Source organism: Triturus cristatus, chromosome 4_1, assembly GCF_964204655.1.
Source record: "Triturus cristatus chromosome 4_1, aTriCri1.1, whole genome shotgun sequence".
Taxonomy (NCBI): Eukaryota; Metazoa; Chordata; class Amphibia; order Caudata; family Salamandridae; genus Triturus; species Triturus cristatus.
In genome coordinates this window covers 1,092,386,911-1,092,407,395 of record NC_140585.1, presented here as the reverse complement: position 1 = coordinate 1,092,407,395, position 20,485 = coordinate 1,092,386,911, and the positions used below count along the sequence as shown (strand labels likewise).

Here is a 20,485-nt window from a genome sequence, read left to right as displayed (position 1 = left end):
GCAATGCCAAATGCCCCGCAAAGGAACTTCACAAAATACCATTAGAATTGAGCAATCAAAAATGCACCTGCTGGTCAACTCCTCAGTCCCAAAAATTCTGTGACGTAATGGCAAATCACTGCATCATCGAATCAAATATCCAAAACCTAAAGCAACCACCTCCCAATTTGAAATCCAGTATAAAGAAACTACTCCAAAGAGAAAGGCCGCTACTCTAACCTCTTTCAAGCAACTGGCCCTTATGAAACTAAACAACGTAGTAAAAACTAGTGTGGAAGCCAGTTCATCAGTGTCCGGAAACTCTTCACCTCTTACGGAACCGGCTAGCGTACAACTGGCGGTACCGTACAATTACCACTGAATGGTAAATACTTACCATTATAGAAGGAGAAAACGGCACTGGCTATGCAATTCACTCCTCCAGACCACAACAGGATGTAAAATCATCAACACAAGTAATTCTATTGCTACCAGCAGCCCTCATGAGAGGAAACAATACTACCAAAAAAGATGGAATACTCCAACTTCCTCAAGGTAAAGGTTAATACATGATCAAAGAACAATTACACCCTGAAGAAGGAATAGTGTGCCCTTGCAACGCAAATCAGCCTGCATTTAGAATGCATACTTTGACTGGTTGCAAGTTTAACACTATGTAGGAAATGGGACTGACATGCAGCATTTACTGAGCTGGTGAATAAATAATTACGCATTTCGCCGGCTGTAATTATTAAGACTCCACAGAATAAACTTCCGGTACTAATTCCACACTACTGACAGCAATACGGAACTGCAGGGGAGTTCTAGTGGGTGGAGTTGTAATTTACTGCTGCTGACATTTCTTATGCAATTCAGACCTGGTTATTTTACAGTTATTCTCTTCCTAATGGCCTTTATTAGCAACTGTCCAAGAGTTTTCGATATTATTATGAACAAAGCAATATTTGATCCAATAAGAGCAAACATCACAGATCTCATGCTGGCCCAGTTGATCGCATTTTAAGAAAAACAGGCATTGACAAAACTCTTTGGGCTTTGCCATTTAAAAAAATGTTTTTGAAAAGCTGAATTACAAAATGTTTCATAAGTATTTCTTTTGTAATAAAGATTACCAAAGACATTGAAAGAATGGCCCGTACATGCGTCTGCAGGAGTGGGCACAAATCAATATTTTTATATGATATATTAAATGTTTTTGTTTTAATGTTTTTGTAATAAAGTTTAACAAAAACATACAAAAATGGCTACTTTTGTGTGATCATGCGCGCTCGCAAGCAGCCAGCTATTCAATGGGTCCAAAAGCCATTCAAAGACTGCCGTCCTTCCATGAGCACACGTGCACACCTAATGGTGGACATTTTGGGACGAGTGAAAAGACCATTTTAAAAGATGATGGGCACAAGCAATGCACTGTGCAATGTGGAAAGAGATCCATGGCGAAAGCTCAGTGGCAGTGTCTGGGCTGGGGAGCTACCAGGCCCATGCAAACTTGAAAATAATTAGGAAAAAAACAAAAAAGGTTATCTTTACAATAAAATACCATTTTCTCAGTAGGTGGCAACATTTGAGCTTAGATACATTTCTGTCACTATGAGAGAAAGGTACCAATGGCTCATAATTTCTGACCTTTGCTCAGGCTGTATGCTGTGGTGGGCAAACGTAAAATGTGAATGACAGTAGAATAGACCAAATGATGAATAGGGCTGTCTGAAAGTCCTTTTATGTAAGTATATTATATATAAATGTTTTTGGAAAAATCAGAAGGTCTTGGCTTACGTTGGCTCTATAAATATTAGGCCAATGTTCATACCTTAACGCGTTTAACACATTTTATAAGGCACACTGGACAGCAACTACATTGCTCACTCCTTATACGTAGAGAGAGTGAAAGTGGAATCTAACTTTGAAGTGAACATTTTCTGGCTACTTATTGAACATAACTGACTTTTCTCTAGGTCCGTGGCACCCCAACTAGGCCCACAAATACAAATACCCCTATATACAGTCACACATGCCTAGGGGAAGCACACCACATGGACACAGAAGCACAAACTAAATAGCACACCCTATTGTGTGCAATATTCTGTAGTGACTAGCCACTATAGAAATTCTTACCATACCAAGGCTACATCCATGTCAAGACGTAGTAGCCACACAGAACACTACCACAAGAGGATGCCGGAGAGAGCTTATCATTAGCAAAGCTTGCCCCGCTTCAGGTTAAAGGTATCCTGTAACAGGTAAAAGAGCCTGTCAAACCAATGCAAATTTCCCACTGGCTGGTGATAGGGTAGAATAAAATAAGCGCTATATTATCTGTAGCGTTCTTTTTCCTCATTCGTGATCATGAATCATGATGGGCCAAAAAATGCAAGTAATGCACCTGGTGCAGCTATTCCAAACATACAGGTTTAAGCCAGTGTGTAATGTCAGCTCCTAAATATACAGTGTCAGGGGCTTATACTCAAGCACCCCAACATTTTCAGACTTCCTGCTTTGGTAGCCGTATAGATGGACAGCCTGAGAATATTTCTACAATTCAATATTTACACTGTTGAAAGTTTCTACAGTTCAATACTTCAACAACTCAGAAGTTTTACAAATAAGTACTTTATAGCACCTGCATCGCCCTGCAAGCTCACCATTGGCCATGCTTACTTTGGGAAAGAGCAAAATTAGCCACACCTACATTTCGTACCCACGTAGAATGACTGCAGGGGGAATGAAATGTAGGGTGAAGGGGGTGCCATGACTCGACGGTTCCTCACCCTAGTACTCTATTTGAGTCTCTCTCTACGACTAAGGCATCTTGAATACATGCATTTACCTCAGAAATGCCATTACCTCTGTTATCACAACAAACAGCCTCGCCCTGCCCCTCGGGTTGCTCTCCCGTGCCCCTTGCAGGCGAGGAACCTCTTCACACCGAGGCCAAGTCTTGGCGTGCAACTAGCAGTTATCAACCCGCGCCACTTTTCTTGAAGCACTGGAAGGCCTAAAAACGATGTGCATCATTTCCGCGAACTACCGCCCCACAAATGATCGAATTTCAGCCGGCTCTCCCAAGTAAAAGCTGCACCCCAGTAGCCTGGGCGCTCCTAATGCACTTATACAAAGGCCCCAGTGTTGGGAGAGACGTAGCCAAGGGGGCGTCGTTAAGAGCTATTGTTAAATCGCTCTGTGATCTGGGAGCTCTCTTCAATCGTCCAAAAGAGGCTGGCTCGGTTCCTCTCACCTCACAAGCGCATGCGCAGTAAGGCAGTGCGGCCTCTGCGTCTGGGGCTGGTTTCAGACCCTGGGCATAGGCACGTCTGAAATCTTTGCAAGCACAGCATACTTGGTTGGTTCCGTGCCAAGTTATTGGAGCACACAAAAGCGTTAATGCCAGTTTTAGAGAATTATGGAATGCTTCCTATTACTAAACTGGCATGCTTTAAGATCGTAAACTAATATTCCTCAGAAGACAATATGCTGGGAAGGAAACAGTGACTATGCAGGGAGAAGAATTTAAAAACAAATGGTGCAAAGGGCCACAACTTCACTAGGTTTTCAGCCCAACCACCATATGAATGATGATAATGAATATTCATGGCGCGTGGCAGCTACTCAAAAATAGGTGCCGAGGCCCTTCACCCATCAGAAGACCTAACAGGACTTCAACAGAATAATCAGAATTTCAAACCCTTGCAAAGTTTGAAATAATAGGTTTCGTCCCCAAATGGACAGATAGTGTTAACCAACAATGAAAGGGACAGATAGGAAAAGGTCCTGCCTCCCTGGTACGACTGGAGAATACAAGGAAATGGAGCTAAAAAAAAAAGATCCGACAGAACGAAGTGTGTGTCTGGGACTGTAGCGGATGATTCTAGAGCGAATAATGGTGAGAAACAGTTGTGCAGAGCTCTGCGACGTATGCACGTGGCCTTGAAGGTCATGTGGTGGTACACAGGTAGCCAATGGTGTGCTCTAAGATGGTGGAAATGGAAGAGAGACGAGGTGGAAATGGAAGAGAGACGAGGTGGAAATGGAAGAGAGACGAGGTAGACCTAACATAAGTCGGTTTGCAAGTTTTTTGTTGTGCGAGACATTTAGGGAGGTACCAGTACAGTGTAAATGATTCAGTTAAGAAAATCTGTGATGCATTTGGCCATCATGCACCCAAGTCAGATACCACATTCTAAACACATAAGAGACACTACCATGTACCATTACCCAAGCGAATGGTAGTAATTTGTACTACGTCACAAAGGATAAAGGGTTGAGTGGGCATCGGCATGTTTTGAACGTCTGACAAACAGATTGCACACTGGTCTATGCAGCATGTGCATCCACCCACCTGGCTATCTCTCCGGGTGACAGTGCAGCAGTGAGAAGATAAACTTGTGGCACTAGGTGAAGATCTGTTGGTACGAGGTACTGAGTAAGTCTGGTGTCTGCAGGCTACCAGACCTGTCTTTCACAAGAGATCTTCATACTCGGGTACCACGAGGCCAGATCTATTCATTATAACATTAAGACGTGCAGAAAATAGACAATCAATATTTCAAGACTTATGGCTGGCAGGAAAACCATTACAAATAATATTTCTGCTGAAAAAGTATCCCATATCACCTTTCCGAGGCTGACTTTTCTGGACTGAGTGAGCTAAGGCCTTTGGTGAATTATTGAATACCAGTCTTCCTGCGTGGTGCCATGTGATCGCATTACTCTGCAGAATTAATGAGCGATCGCGTTCTCTCAGGTGCTTACTACGGAAAACAGCAAATGCATCAAAAAGGCAAAGTAAGCGGGTGATTCACAAAACCATTTATGGGTACGGCATGGAGTACAGTTATGTATTCTTACATTCGTCTATGAATTGACTTTGAAACGGCCAACTCCCTCTTAGTAAATATTATCGTATTACTCTGCAGAATCAATGAGCACTCGCGCTCTAGCAGGTACATAGTACGGAAAACAGCAAAATGAATAAGGGGGAATTCGCGAAAGCATTTACGGGCCCAACAAGGAGTACTCTCTTAGCTACTCTTAAGTACCTCTATGAATTGTATCTAAAACGTCAAACGTTAGTAAAAGTGCAAAGAGGGAGCAGTCCTTTCTATTTGTTCTAATTATATAGAACTATTCCATGAGTAATCCCATTTTCTTTCCATTGAGACGTCATTGGGCCAATTGAATAAGCATGCAAGTGTACACTAAAGAGTATTAAAGGACTACTACAGTGCATAGTGCCTTTGCGACCAGGTGCATAATTCTTCAAGGAGCACTATTTTATGTATATGGAAATCATAAATAAAAATTACAACAAACGGAAAGTCTGTACTATGTATTACACTCCATGCATTTTAACATAAATAACTAGATTGAGTCATTTGTCACTCACCATATATTATTAAAAGATTGGCAACAATTATTTTCAGAAAGCCAATGAATTAAACTACAGCCCTTTAAAAAAAAAATGATCACCACAGCGTGAAAGGTACAGCTCATTTTTACAGGATTGCACTGCATCTGCAATGTAAAAATGAAGTCTGAAAATCTGCTGTAATTAAGCGAACTTTGGACAGCCAAGAATTAGTCACAACCAAGTAGTGATTGAGCATTTTCCATAAATACATTTGCAATGACTAATGACTTGAGAATGAAGATTTCCGATCCAAGCATGGGTAAATCAAAAGGTCCCGCTTCCTAGGCTGATAATCTGAGCAATATTAAATTGAGTAATTATACAGCAACAATTATGGTTTGTGACGCAATATAGGAAAACAAATTAGAGCAGCCAACTCTTCATGGTGCAGAAGAATGCGATTTAAGGAGCAAGACCATGGAAAATTGGTGATGGCTGATTAGTAACAGGAACCTTTTATTATTAAAATATGTGCATATACCTGCCATGACGTTAGTCCATCACCAACACTGTGCAGCCAAAAAACACATATCTCCAAACGAACAGACAAGGAATAAAACTGAAGCGATCTGTAACACACAGATGGACAATGTGGAGGACTCTATTATATTCCACCACTGCAGGTCCCAAATATCAATACAAGCTGACCACTTCTTTACATCTCATAATGACTCAAGTTATGTCATGAAAATATAAATGTCAATCCCAACAGATCTCTCCACTTCTCTCTCCCTCCAACCATGCCAGGTCAGCATCAAAACAATATATAACATCTCATTGGAAAACCCACCGAAGTAAAAAGCTAAGGAGCCTATTATGGAGGGGACACGTCAATGACCTCTCACTGACACAACCCTGTCTACTCATAACATTCTAGTTACCTACAACCCCACATCCCCGTGCATAAAGAATCATTGGTATAAATGCATGGCTTGCACTTCGACCAGGTCCCCCGGCACCTCTGATCTTTCTGGGCCCTCCAAGACCCTAACCTAGAGCAGGAAAAGGACAATTGCTCTGATGCAAACCCCTGCCATCTCTCCTTTTGCCGGAGGCCCGCTCACTCCAGAGTAAAACCTTACCTGGGGTAGCCCCCGACACCCAACAGACAGCTACCCTAAGCAGCCAGGCCATGTCTTGGTCCCCTGACACAGACAGCATCCTCCAATCACCCCAAAGGGCCACTGTCCCTTAGCGCAACTGTGCATGCTTGGGAAGGTGGGCAAGGCCCACGACAGCGCCCAGCCCCCTGCAAAGTTGCAGCTTCCTTACCTATTGCCGCAAGCACCCTCTTTGAGATCCATGTGACACCGGTATTCTCTGTGCCTTTATCCATGTGAGATGCCCAGGGGACCTGAACTGTCTCAGCCAACCATGAATTTACCCCACACCAATACGCCAAAAGGCAAACATATAACGTAGCACTTTTCTGCAAATAGAAAACCGAATTTTTTACAGAAAATATGATATAGCCTTTCAGCACTTGAAAAACATCATGATAAATGAATTAACATGAGAAATCTATGCTCTCTCAACTCCACTGACTTAAGGGAAGGGGTGGGTGGGGAAAAAGATTCCCCTGGCCCGCAGCAGCTTCAAGTGGCCGCGGGTGCTGCCCACGGCAGCTGGAGGTGGTGGTTATGGCGAGGAGGGCAGGACAAAGAGTTCAAGCCCTACCTCATCACACCTTTTAACTGAGGTGGCCGAGGTTACGCCCTCCCACCACCAACTGCCTCTGCGAGAACTCCCCACAGCATTAGCTGTTCTAAGCAACCAAAAAACTGAAAACCATAAAACTGCACGTGTCTCTCTCACACTTCACCATCCACTAAACTGCTGTGCACTGCACCCCATAACACGATAACCACACCACCTGGTCATCACGCAGGTCATGAAAAAACTTCCCACTTAGGATCAAAACAAAGACAACATACTTCCAATCACACACCCTACACTGTGTAGCATGCTTCCCATGGAGGCAAGCGCTTCAATGTCCCAAATAGGGGTATTAAGCGCTATATACATGCTGCAACACAATACAATATGAATTGAAAAGTTAGTCAGAAGTAACAACATTTGCTTGCATGTGCGAAACGTAATTTGCTCATTTCAACAAAAAAAAAAATCTTTCTAGCTTAAAACCGATCACAAGTTACTAAAAAAATAATAAAGAAAACAAATGTGGCACCACAAATGGTGATGCACAGTGCCAAACCATTGCAAAAGTAACTGTTGGTCGCACTTCATTTGCTGATTGCTGTATTTAGGTGTTGAAAATGTAATAGTAGGGTGAAACTTGCGCCCAGACACAATTAATTGTGCAAAAATATTGAAATAATACTGCCACTGAAATGTGCCACTTTATTCCACATATTTTGCCTTTTCATCCCACATAATTTAGCAAACCCTGACGAATAATTTGGCCATTCAGTACCGTATAACTCCAGTGAACCCACTTATTTCTATGTTATCATAAGCATCTAATGCAGGAACAGTGAACCATACAATTATTTCTATTAGCAATTTATGTGGGAAAGGGAATTAATTATTTTTCTACCGCGTTGACCACAAACGTCTGTCGTTCCCAAGGGTCTTACAGTCAAGGTGGCTTGGTAGTTATACAAAACAGAGACCACAACTATTCTCATGACATCTTCATTTGTCGTAAAGTGCATTTTTGTAAAACCTTTATTCACATTATCATTATTAACAATCCGCCAAAGAGTACGTCATGTTTAATAATGTCTTCTATGCACAATTTACTTCAACATCAATTCTGTCAAATAATTACGTTGTTGTAACATAATTACCATATATGATACTAATGTGCGCAAAATGTGCCAAATCCCTCTGTGGGCCAAAATGAGGTCACACACACACAAGAACACACCACTTGATGGGATTTGCTAACACAGAAGTTCCACCTTACGACCACAAAGCATCCTTCAGACCAATAACAGGTGAAGCACTTAAGTGCTCAGGAATTTTGACAGAGTACAAAAGCCTTCCACGCACTCTAACAAGAAAAATAGATAGGGCAGCCTTTATCACTCAGAAAAACAATCTTCTGACCCAAGAGGGACAAATCAAAGATGGACTCCTTCAGGGCAGCCTCCTGCAAGGTAAAGCACCGGGTGAAAGCACTCGCTGACTGGATCTCTGTGCAATGTAAAGGCGACAGGCTTGAATCTACTCATGCTTGACTCTGCCTTTCATCTTTATGGTGTTCATGAACCCTTGAGGTGGTGACAGTAACAACCACCACAAGTGGGAAGAGGAGTGTCTCATCTTTTCTGTGCCACGTGAATGGTCCTCATCAATATAATACCATCAACATAATAGATAGCTAGAGAGATAGAGACTTGATCGTCAAGGAAAGGTAAAGTTCGGCCCGAGACTTAGAAAAATGCTTGCACTGGCTACCGTTCAAGGTAGGATGATCTCACCTCAACAGCTTCAATCCTGCTAATATTGAGTTCAAGGAGTGATAAAGTATCATTCAGGATCTCAGGGCATCCGCTGAATGAAGCATAAGGGGGTATTCAGTCTGGCTAATTCGCGAAGGACCGTAACATGCTAAGTAAAGCTTCAGGGGGTGGGACAGTTCGGTGAGGGCAGTGCATCTACAGAGTAGTCTGTCCAGGAAAGAGTTTTGAAGGACTAGGCACTTCAGCTACTCCTGTTGAGCCACCGGTGCTGAACATACACATATTGGCAGCCTGGGCCTATAACAGCATGACCAGGCCTCCTCCCAAATCCTAAAGAACATCTGGATGGAAAGGGAGACAGTGGACAAACACTTGCACTACTGTGTCAGTGTTGGAATAGTCTATCGACTGAGGCCCTCGGGTTAGCTTGAACAAGGCTGCAATCCTATTCTGCAGCCACTGTTTGGTCATCACGCACTCTCCAGCTTAGTACTTTTTGGAGAGAAGCTAAATGAAGTGACATCCTGAAAGTAGAATATTTTCATAGCTCTGAATATAGTCTGTATATAACTTCTGGTTGACTGCAGCCTGTTGCACTGGCAAATGCGAGAGCCTGTGTTCCCTTTCACAGCAACATCGTGAAAAGGGGAGAGAGCGGGCATTCTCAGTATACAAACTGCGTTTTCAACATGGAAGTGGTTGGGAAATAGTACAAAACCGTGTTACAGCAATGTATTTTTTTTTTAACAAGTGCAAATTAGGCCTCAATGACAGAAATATTCTGTCTCTGATTACTACAAAATTCAAGATGGATGTCGAATGCTCTATACTTCGAGTAAAATTACACCCTGTAAGTATTAACAATGGAAGTAAATGCTTCTCATGTGGTTTAAAAAAACTGGGTGAAGTCGGAGCAGTACCCACAGGTTTAAATTGGCACTTCCAAGTGTGGCGTTGGAGAGAAAGCGATGCCACATGGGAGCAACTATTTCTGTCAGTGTATACAAGTATAGATTTCTCATTCTTAACTTCACATCCATGTTCTCTTACAGATATATATACCATCACTTTTTGTAACAAAATATCTAGACCGCAATATTCTGGCAGTGTACCATTTTCCGGCTCCAGGCTCCTACTTATAAACAAGCATGTTAGGAGGGGGAAAAAACTCAAAACTAACAGTATTTCTTGTCATCTAAATAATATGGTACATGCTCTACAACAAAACACAAAAAAGTTAACTTAATTCAAGTGCTGTATGACATCATTGATGCGGTTTAAGTAGTGCAAGTCCCTCCTCTGTCTGTGTAACAGCGAAAGACTATTTGTGCAAAAACGTCTAGACCATACCTATTGGACCTTTATGGAATATCTCAACAATCTCGTGTGATAGTTAAATGTGTGGCTGACCTACTACCTCCATACAAAGGTAAGAGCAAGAGAAACAAAAGTCTACCCACATACATATTTAAAACATTATGAATAATGTAGGCCTACTTTGTTTCTTGAAAGCGGCTGGCGGCTAAAAATGTCTGCCTCAAAATGACTTGTACATTTAGGGAGGTAGCGCTCCGCCCAGGACTCAGCAGTAGGCATGGGTGTCTGACAGACACAGGCAGAAAAGGAGAATGCCAGGCGAACTACACGAGTCAGCAAATTCTGCAAAACCCCTTTGCACAACTGTATCACATGGAAAGTCGTTTGCAAGACATTTGGTTTACTTAGCAAAAAACATAAATTAAAAAAAAAAAGTGCTAAAGTGCTATAACTATGACAGAACTTTTTTGTACTTTCAGCAATGCTGCAGAGCATCCAGGCTGCTGTGCAACATGGCTAAAAAACAGAGACAATAGCTCTCTCACTGGGGAAGAGCCATTGGTCTTGCCAATGCTTGTTGTGAACTCAGCATGTACATGCGCGTACCCTAAAGGAAACTATATCATGTTTCTTTTCGTCGTTTTGTTTTATGTAAACGCGCATGCACAGCTGAGATAAAACAAATGCAGCACGAATCATTTTTTATTAGACTTGGCGTTCCCCGTGGCTAGACTCATATCAGCAGATGAAAGATAAGCTACTGTTAAGATTTGAAAGAAGCTGGTGCAGACGTCCCTGCCTGGAACTTTGTGCACGGTTTAATATTCGTGCTGGACTTCCTGGTGTTCATAAAATCGAACTGGTGGTTTTTTGCAAGGCATGCTTTAGATGTGACCGAGTGGCTACCACCTAGGCACCCTCGCCTCCCCCCACCTCCAGACACACACACCTGTCTTTTTACCCCCTGTGATTTAACCCATCTGGTTTAGGATTTGTATTCAGGTCATAAGCCTGTAGTGCATGGAAGGGTTAGCACCTGGGTATCAGTGAGCTGTATCAATACAAGATATTAAATGTACATTTAATCTCAGGTGATGCCACCATGCCCCAAAGTGAAACACGCGTCAATATTTCTGTTGTCACCAGCATGGTTTGAGGTACGTTTTTGACAGAGTCCGTTGGTGCATGAAGCGATGAAGCCTCCCCTTGATTTGGGGTGAAGTGGCTCCTCTGTGGCTTTGTGGTAGAGACAACGACGGAGTGGCTTTTTGCAGCGGTCAAGGCGGACGTGAAAGTGCAAACCACTCGGGCGCCACTGAAGGACGGGGCCATGAAAAGTAGGCACTGCAAGTGTCACGGGGGATGAAAGAACTTACAGATGGTGCCCTCCCTCTCGCTTAATTAAACCAAGCCGAAAAGAAACAGTAGTCAGCATAAAGTCTATTGGGGACCCACCTTTGGGGGCACGTCGGTGTATTATTGTGTCTCTTATATTAGTCCGTATCATTTTTTTTTTTTTTTTAAACTTTAACCACACGATATTGCGTATGCTGCGCCGGGCGGCTAAAAGAAGCATTGGCAAAGCCATGGGTCACAAAGATGGCGTTTTCAATGCTTTTTAGGGAGCGAGGCAAAGGGCAGGAGAAGAACAGGAATCACCAGGATGACATGGACTGGCTAATTGGGGAGTCGAGACTGGGCCTCAGCTCTCCCTGTGCCAAGGTCCATGACAGAGACAACAGACCCACCTCTCCTCGCCACTCTCATGCCAAGTACAACCTCGTGCGCTTGAATGGAGCAGAAACGGAAGCAGACGGTGCGCTGGAAACAAGTGTCATCGGTGGCTGTCACCAGAAGAGGTCTGCTCTTGTGCACCTTCACATGTGCAAAAGTGCATGCCACGGGCTCGTTTGCTTGGATTCGCCAGCGGGCACTGTGCCTAAATAACCCATAGTCTCAACAGTAGAAAGACAAAACAGTGGCACTTTGGCATATCGCGCGCTCCCGATAGACAGGTGAAGAGCTGTAATGACGCGCGCCCCGCCAGGGGTATCCAGGGAGGGCCGCGCGCGCTCCGAGAGTTCCACAGCTGCGGAATGTGGGGTCACTTAACCCGAGCCCCCCTCCCCCACCCGGGGTGGGCTGCTGCAGGCCAGTCCTGCGTTCACCGGCCAGCCCCGGGTTCCTTCTCCGCGCTCTGGTGCGTTACTGGTCATTTTGTATCTGGCGTGCCAAGAACCGGAATGCAAATGAAAAGCAGGTCTGACCGAGCTCCGAGCTCATGGTGTGGGTCAAGCTGAGAGTAATCGCGTGAGAAAAGTTCAGGAACTTTACCTGTTACCACAGATAAGCTTAAGCGTAGACCCTGGGGTGGGGCGAGGGGGTCCCTAATGAGCCATTATGGATGCTGAGGCCTATTGGATCAGGTGTTTCTGTAAATCCCCATGAACCACCAGACGAACCGGTCCCCTATCTGCCATGAAAGGGTTGGGGTGCACCCTGGTTCGTGGAATGGGGGCAGGGAGAAGGCTGCAGCTTCACTGGAGAAGGCGGCGACCTGCCCCTCGCTCGGGACGGTCGGTGTCGAGTTGGATAAAGGCCCGGGGCACATTGAAGGAGAAACAATTGACTCAGCAAAAGCAATATTCGCCCCAGGAAAAGCAAACACGGTTATTGCAATGATGATAACGGCGGCCATAAAGGTTTAGTGCTTCCTCTGCATAGTATTCATGAGGTGTCTGTCATTCGCGCATTAAATACCATTTACAATCACATTCACTAGAACTGCGTTCCATCAGACGTGGAGCGCGTGGAGGGGTGTAAGCGCGTCACGCGTGCCAGCCGACAGGAACACGAGACATGCCAAGAGAGGGGTCGCTATAACTAGTGCTGCAGTGGCACCGTGCCCATGGATCTGAGGGGGCCCACTGGAACCCAAATATAGCTGCATGTTACTACCAAGTTAGGTGTGGGTGTACATTTTATGTAATTGAATTGGGGCCACTGCCTGGCCAGAATCACACAGTGAGCCAAGAAGCGCCGCCAAGACTAGGTAACGCTGTCCTTTGACATGTACTCATACACAGGAAGACAATAAAAAGACACCCCATTGGTGACGCCCACCCCACGGAATACAGTGACAAGGACACACGGAGGCACATGCACACCTGGAGCCACTAACCCAGGGGTGCATGGCTGTGATTAGTGCAGCAGGTGCGGTGGCACTGGGGCCGAGGGGTCCACTGCATCCGAGATAAGGTCTTGTTTTACTACCAGACTGAGGGAAATAGGACCCAATATTATTCTTTGCATTAGGACCCATGGCAGCCTTGCAACGCCACAGCAGTGACACGTAGATAAGGGGTGGTACGGGCAATATGACTAGGGTACTACCAAGGAGGCCCACGCCATCTACCCGCCTTCTGCTATTCTAAACGTTTCACCCACCAACTCTGTTCCAACATGCTGCGATGCCAGAGCCCACGTTCACAATGATAAACTAAGAGTCCCACAATGCACTGCGCGAAACCCCAGAAGTGGATTCGCTAGCTCGCCCGGATACCCAAAAGTGGTACGACACCATACAATTGCTAGAAATGAGCTATGCAAATATTCAGATCTTGTAATAATACAGGGCTGCTGCTTAAAAATCGATTAAAATGTATGCCCGTGTGATGATGCCACCTATGACACGGGGCAACCTGGCACCTATGAGTCTGTCAGCCTTCAGAAAACACGCGGCAGTTCAAGACCAGAGCAGCTAACGCGTGCTGTACAAATAAGAAATAAACGTATCAAAGCCAGCCAATTGCAACTCTTGCCACCATCAAGGGGTCACGGAAAGTCTACTGCAGCGCTTCATGCAAAAGTCAAGTTTTGCTTAAATCTGGTCCAACCAAATATAACTAGTCTGAAAACGAGAAGAGAGTGCCCCCACTGTGAGGATCGCTTCGTGGTCGCCATTTCACGATTGCTGCTAACAAAACCATATTACCAACGGCCAGTGCTTTATTTGTGAAAGAAAACGCGCGGGTGCCCGAAACTCGTTAGAAGTCCGCTGCGGGTGCATTTAAATGTCGGTGCGTGTAATACTAGGACTGGAAGTTTTAAAACAGCCGCTTTAAGCCACTAACGGACACTCCCTCCCCCTTATTCCACTCCAGCAAGTTCCCGTTTTCTACTTTTTTGACGGTTTTTGCCATCTTTCTCTTCAGCCTCCTTTCGGCTCTGTGTAATTTCCCCCTCTTGCGCTCGGTAAATAAGAGATACGGAAAAATAAAGCTCCGGTCCCCCAAAATAAGTGCTGGTGCCCCACCAGCAACCACTGGCTCAAACTAAGCACTGCTAATGTCTTAATCCGCATGAGGACACAAAGAAGTCCCACTGACAAGTTCAGCCACCTGCCGCTGCTCTGGCATCTCTGTGCTTTCGGTGATCTGGGCTGCAGTGTTTCTATGTTCGTCTAGTGTCAGCTTCGAGGAAGGAAAGATGCTCTCGGGGTTTGGTAAGCCCAGAGAACCGTACTGAATAACGTCTGCATCTTTTAGGGAGGCAGACATGCTCGCTGGTGTCTGTTGGCTGCACCTGGCACTTTTTATAGATCTATAAATCCACGGGCGACAACTTGGTCCTATAGAATCCATTTGTAGCAGGTCAACTGGGACTTTTCATCACAGTAAACCACCCAAAGTGACAGTGGAAAGGTACTACTTACTCCTGTCAATGAATGTGTCCATAGTAATATTAACTTCACAACCTAAAACATTTGGTGGGTAAAAAGCTACAGCTGGCTGAAAGGCATGGTAATGGTTGGAGAAAGTGGACATTGTGACGAAAGAAAGTGTCTACCAGGAAATGTGTGATGCAAAATAAACACTCAGCAAGAGAGACCCACAATTACCTCCTGCCAGGTGGTTACTGGCATGCGTTTCCATTTTCCATACTGGTACTTGCAGCTTTACTGTTTCCCACCACACTCACAGTGTGGGGGTGAGTGTGCTGTTACTGGTGTTACCAGGTCCAGTGCACCAGAGAAGCACGACTAAAGCCCGGCATTTCTCAGTAATCAACATGCCATGGCAATCGACTTATTTAATCCGGCCCCCAGTCACACAAAACATTACACACAATGTTGCTAATTCAGGTGCCACGTGTCTGAGTTTCATCTAACAAACAGGCAACACATCAAGCTCTCTTCACCACAACTGTATCCTGAGAACACAGTAAAAGCCACACTTACTGGGCAGATCTGGGAAGAAGTAATGTGCTGCATAGCTGCCATGCGGCCCCACGTCATGTGTGACACCATCAACCAGTTCTGACTTTGTAGCCAAAGGCACATTGCATCATGGGGATTGTAGTCTAATTTGTTTTGTATGATAAGCAGTGCTAATTTGGGCAGGTGGTAGGAACTGTAACATATTTTTCATCACCAGACTTTGACCCAGAGCAAGCAAGAGAAAGGCAGGTACAGGAGAAAGAAATAAGTAAATATATGACAACAGTGGCTAGGGGCAAAAGCATCCGCTGCACATGGTGACCCCTAATAGATTCATGGGACAAAAAGCTTGAATAATGATGGAATTGAATACTTCCTGAATAAGCACCTGTGACTCAGATGGATTTAAGCATTGCACTGCATGTTTTTGAGCTGTACAATTAACCAACATACCACGACTTCCTGGAGAAAAATGTCTGCCAGCCATTCTCAACAGAAACTAGCCCAAGTGCAACAGCGTCATAGCCATCAACAAAAACAATCACCCACTAGGGAGTCTCTGCGTGTTTCACTTCAAAGTGTTGAAACCACATAAGTGTGCACAAACCCCAGGCCACATAACTCTGCTGCAAGCTAAAAAGCACTTACTTCTCTAACAATTGTGCAACCCCTGAGGACTTCCTGATGTTGAGAGGTTTTCACTTGGGGTTAACCTGAGTCTTCAATGGCCCAGCATGCAAAGATGGATTCTACAAGCTTCCAGTCGAGCCTAGCTTGCCATCACTCCATGTGCCACAACAGAAAAGCCACAGATCACAAGGAATTGCACTTCTAACAGGGCCTGCTTGCTGCAGAGCCCATTAATTCACTTTGACGAGCAGACACTTGTCTCTGGTCACATCAGCTAAGCTTACAGACAAGACAGAGAAGCTTGAAACTGATTTATATGAAATTCACACTGAACGATTTCACAAAGGTTCACACGAATATCTTAAATGCTTGACGAACCCATAGTGGCTAGGGCACCGTTAATAGCCTTTTTTCACTCTCCTAGCCATAGGTCAGTCTGAGCTAGTCCACCCCACCCAGCTTGAAAAATAAAGTGAGAATTCTTACCTGAGACGGAGACCCTCATGAACGCTTCCAGGGGCCGGTTGTTGTCCAAGTCTCGGCTGAGCTTCAGCTCACCGGTCACTGGGTCCAGGATCAACAGGTTCAGCTCATTCCCCTGGATGAAGGTGTAGTGCAGCTTGTCCGACACGTCTGGGTCATAGGCTGGGATCTTCCCGATCACTCCAGATGGGAAGCTGTTCGACTTGTTGGTCACATAATTGTTGAAGAGGATTTCAAAGTCTTCCAGCACTGGATCGTTGTCATTTTTGTCCAAAAGACGAATGTGGACGGTGGCTCGGCTCACCAAGGGGGCTGAGGTGGCCTGGACCACGATAACATAGTCAGTTTTCAACTCATAATCTAAATCCACCAGCGCAATGAGGTCTCCATTAAAGAGATCCAGTTGGAAAACCTCTGGAATGTTGCCCTCCACAATCTGGTACATGATCTGAGCATTGGTCCCCTCATCAGGGTCAGAAGCCACAATTTTTGCCACAATGGACCCAACTGGGCTATTCTCCTCAACGTAGATGTCAAACTCGTCCCTCTCAAACACGGGTGGGTTATCGTTGATGTCCAAGACAGTGATGTGGATATCCACAGGAGCTTTTAGCGGAGGACTGCCCTTGTCCACAGCAAAAGCCCTCAGGGTGTAGACAGGCACATTCTCCCGGTCCAGCTTGCGGGCAGTCCGGATGATCCCAGACGTAGGCTCAATGTAGAAGTCTCCTTCCCCATCATCTCCTCCTTGGAAAGTGTACGTCACCCTCCCATTGAGCCCAGAGTCCCTGTCAGTAGCAGAGACCTGCAGCACACTGGAAGATGTGGGCACATCCTCAAAAACAGAGCCCTGGTACCTGTCTCTTAAAAACTGGGGAGCATTATCGTTGGCATCCAGGACAAGAATCTCAACATAGGTGGTATCCGACTTCTGAGGAATGCCATTATCCTTGGCGGTTATTGCCAACGTATACGAAGCCTGGTCCTCATAATCCAACTCCATCTGGGTGGTAATCGTTCCAGTGTCTGGGTCAATGCGAAATTGGGGTATGTTGTCCTCCATGATGTATGTGATCCTTGCATTTTCGCCAGTGTCCTCATCCGTCGCGCTGATGGTAACAATGGATGTACCCACAGGCTTGTCTTCACTGATACTGACCGTGTAGTGGGAGCTCTGGAAGACAGGCCTGTTGGTATTGGCATCGGTGACATTTATATAGACCTGGACCATGTCGGAGCGGGTCCCGTCGGAGGCAGTGACGGTGAGCACATACTGCCGCTCCTGCTTGTAATCCAGCGGCAAAGCCAGTGTGATGAGTCCACCTCCGCTCTGGCTGGTGATGGCGAATCGGTTCCTGGTGTTCCCGCTGGTGATCTGGAACGTGACCACACTGTTGACGTCCTTGTCCACGGCGGTGAGGGTAAGCACGCTGCTACCCACCGCCGCATCCTCGTTTAGCCTCAGGTGGTAGACTTTCTCCGTGAACGTGGGGTTGTTGTCATTCACATCCAAGACCGAGATGGTCACGCTGGCCGAGGAGGTCATGACTGGAACCCCATGGTCTCTTGCTTCCACCCCAAAATTGTAATATTCCACGGTCTCCCTGTCCAGCTCAGAAGACACACTGATCCAGCCAGTGTTGTTGTTGATGACGAAAGGGAAGTTAGGCGGCGTGTCCACGAGCCTGTAGTGCAAGCGGGCATTGTCCCCAGAATCAGCATCATTGGCCTGGATGTGGACCACCGAGTAGCCAATGGGCACATTCTCCAGCACCGTGGCCTGGAAGGGAGTGCTGACAAATATGGGTGCATTGTCATTGACATCCACTACCTGCACCAACACCATCCCCGTTGCGTTGATTAGAGGCGGCCTCCCGCCATCTTGGGCCTTGATGCGCAGATTGTACTCGCGACCCGTCTCGTAGTCCAGTGGGTTGATCACATCGATGATGCCGGTGAAGGAGTGGATGAAGAACTGTCCCTTCATGTTGCCACTGACAATGCTGTAGTGGACCTGGGCATTGTTACCCTGGTCTCTGTCAGTTGCCTGCACCTGCAGGATCTGGGTGTTGATGAGCACGTTCTCGGGCACCTGCACCACGTACCTCTTCTCAGTGAATTGTGGGTAGTTGTCATTCTCGTCCTCCACTGTGATGTAGACTGTGGCGGTGGCACTTTTGGGGCCTGGGTCCTTCCCCTGGTCAGTGGCCTCCACAATGAGTTGGTAGCTGGCCTGGGTCTCGCGGTCCACGACCGCCCGTGTCCTCACCACCCCTGTCTTGGAGTCAATTTCGAAGACCACCGGCCCATCGCCTGTACCTAGTAGCTGGTAGAGCATGTTGGCATTGGACTGCGCGTCGCCATCGGTGGCACGGATGGTCAGCACCTCGTAGCCAAGCTCCAGGTTCTCGCGGATCCGCTCCCGGTACTCGGACTGCTCGAACTGCGGCTCGTGGTCGTTGGTGTCGCTGACAGTGACGGTGAGGTAGGTGGTGGCCGTGCGCCGCGGGGAGCCGAAGTCATTGGCACTGATCTTCAGCACATGGGTGTCCTTCGTCTCGCGGTCCAGGGCCTGGCTGGTGCTGACGGCCCCGGTCTCGGCGTCGATCTCGAAGTAGTCATTGGAGCGGCTGTCGAAGAGCGCCTCCATGGAGTACTCAAGGCGCCCAGCCTCTCCTGGATCGGGGTCGGAAGCTCGGAGGGTGATGACCCGGGTGCCCGCCGGTTCATTCTCCGGCACTGACACCTGGTAGCTGGGTAGCTGGAACTGGGGGCTGCTGTTGACGCTCCTTTTGCTCAGCCGGGCCCGGGGGGCAGCAACCAGTGGCAACTGCCCTCTCGAGGCTCCATCTGAGCCGTGCACGGACTTTAACTTCACCCTCAGCCGGATGTCCCCGTCCAGTCCGAGCCTCGGGCAGCGCAGATCCACCTGCGCACTCTCCCCGGCCAGCAGGCAGGTGTCCCGGCTCCGCAGCGCCCCGCACCCGCTGGAGCACTGGCAGCCCGAGCCCTCCAGGGCCGGCAGGGCGGCCAGGACCTCCCGCACCAGGTGCCCGGCGCGCAGGCAGCGCGGGGCCAGCAGGCAGCGGACGGTGATGAGTGGAGCCCCCCGGCCCCGCTTTCGCCGGTACTTGATGAAGCAGTCCTGCCCGTGCATGTACACCCCCAACCGCAAGCAAATGAAAGTGTCCGGCCGCCGGGGGAACTCGGGGTGGCGGCGCAAAAGTTCGCAGTCCGGCCGGCTGGACGCCCTTAGCCCCTCGCCCGGGGTCTCCGGCCAGCCCCCATTGTCTATGTGGTGCAGCCTGTCCAGTGTGCCGCCCTCGGTGGAGCTCCCGCCCGAGGAGCGCGGGTCTGTGGTGACTGGCGGCAGCAGAGCCAGCAGCAGGCAGAGACAGCAGCGGAGGAGCGGCGTCCACATCTCCAGAGCCCGCCGCGGGAGCCCTGCCCCGCGGCCGCACAATCCATCAACCTCCCGGGGCGGCAGCGCCCCCAGCCCGTCCCGCAGAGCCCGAGTAGACGAGCCTGGACACTCCGTACCGCAGCAGCCCGCACTAGGAAAGTTTAAACTGATTCAAAATGGCTCCAGAGCCGCGGCTCGCACGCCCCCTCCTCCTCACAGGGCGGATTAGCATAGAAACCTGCCGCTGACTGACTCCCGGGACACGACTCGAGAGCCACCTGCGGAGCCACTGCCCTCCACGGGACGGCCGGGGCAGTGCAGGCGCTCGGGGTACCTCCCTCTGGTGCTCTCTCGACAGACTCCTTGGGAAGAAGCCACCTGTAGGTACCTCACTCACCACTACTGCCCCCACGGGGCACCTCGTTCTGGTAAATCACCACCACTGCTCTCCACGGGACGGCCGGGGCAGTGCAGGCGCTCGGGGTACCTCCCTCTGGTGCTCTCTCGACAGACTCCTTGGGAAGAAGCCACCTGTAGGTACCTCACTCACCACCACTGCCCTCCACGGGGCACCTCACTCTGGTCACTCACCACCACTG

General features: G+C 47.4%; 1 protein-coding gene across 2 annotated transcripts in view; it reads right to left on the bottom strand.

Annotated features, from left to right (window-relative positions):
- Positions 1-20,047, bottom strand: part of CELSR1 (cadherin EGF LAG seven-pass G-type receptor 1) — a 457,515-nt gene extending 437,468 nt beyond the window's left edge. For both annotated transcript variants that reach the window (XM_085654077.1, XM_085654076.1), the window contains exon 1: positions 16,487-20,047. In XM_085654077.1, coding sequence (XP_085510203.1) covers positions 16,487-19,904 — 3,418 coding nt within the window. In that variant the 5' untranslated portion in view covers positions 19,905-20,047. The remainder of the gene's footprint in view (positions 1-16,486) is intronic.
- Positions 20,048-20,485: the final 438 nt, after the last annotated feature.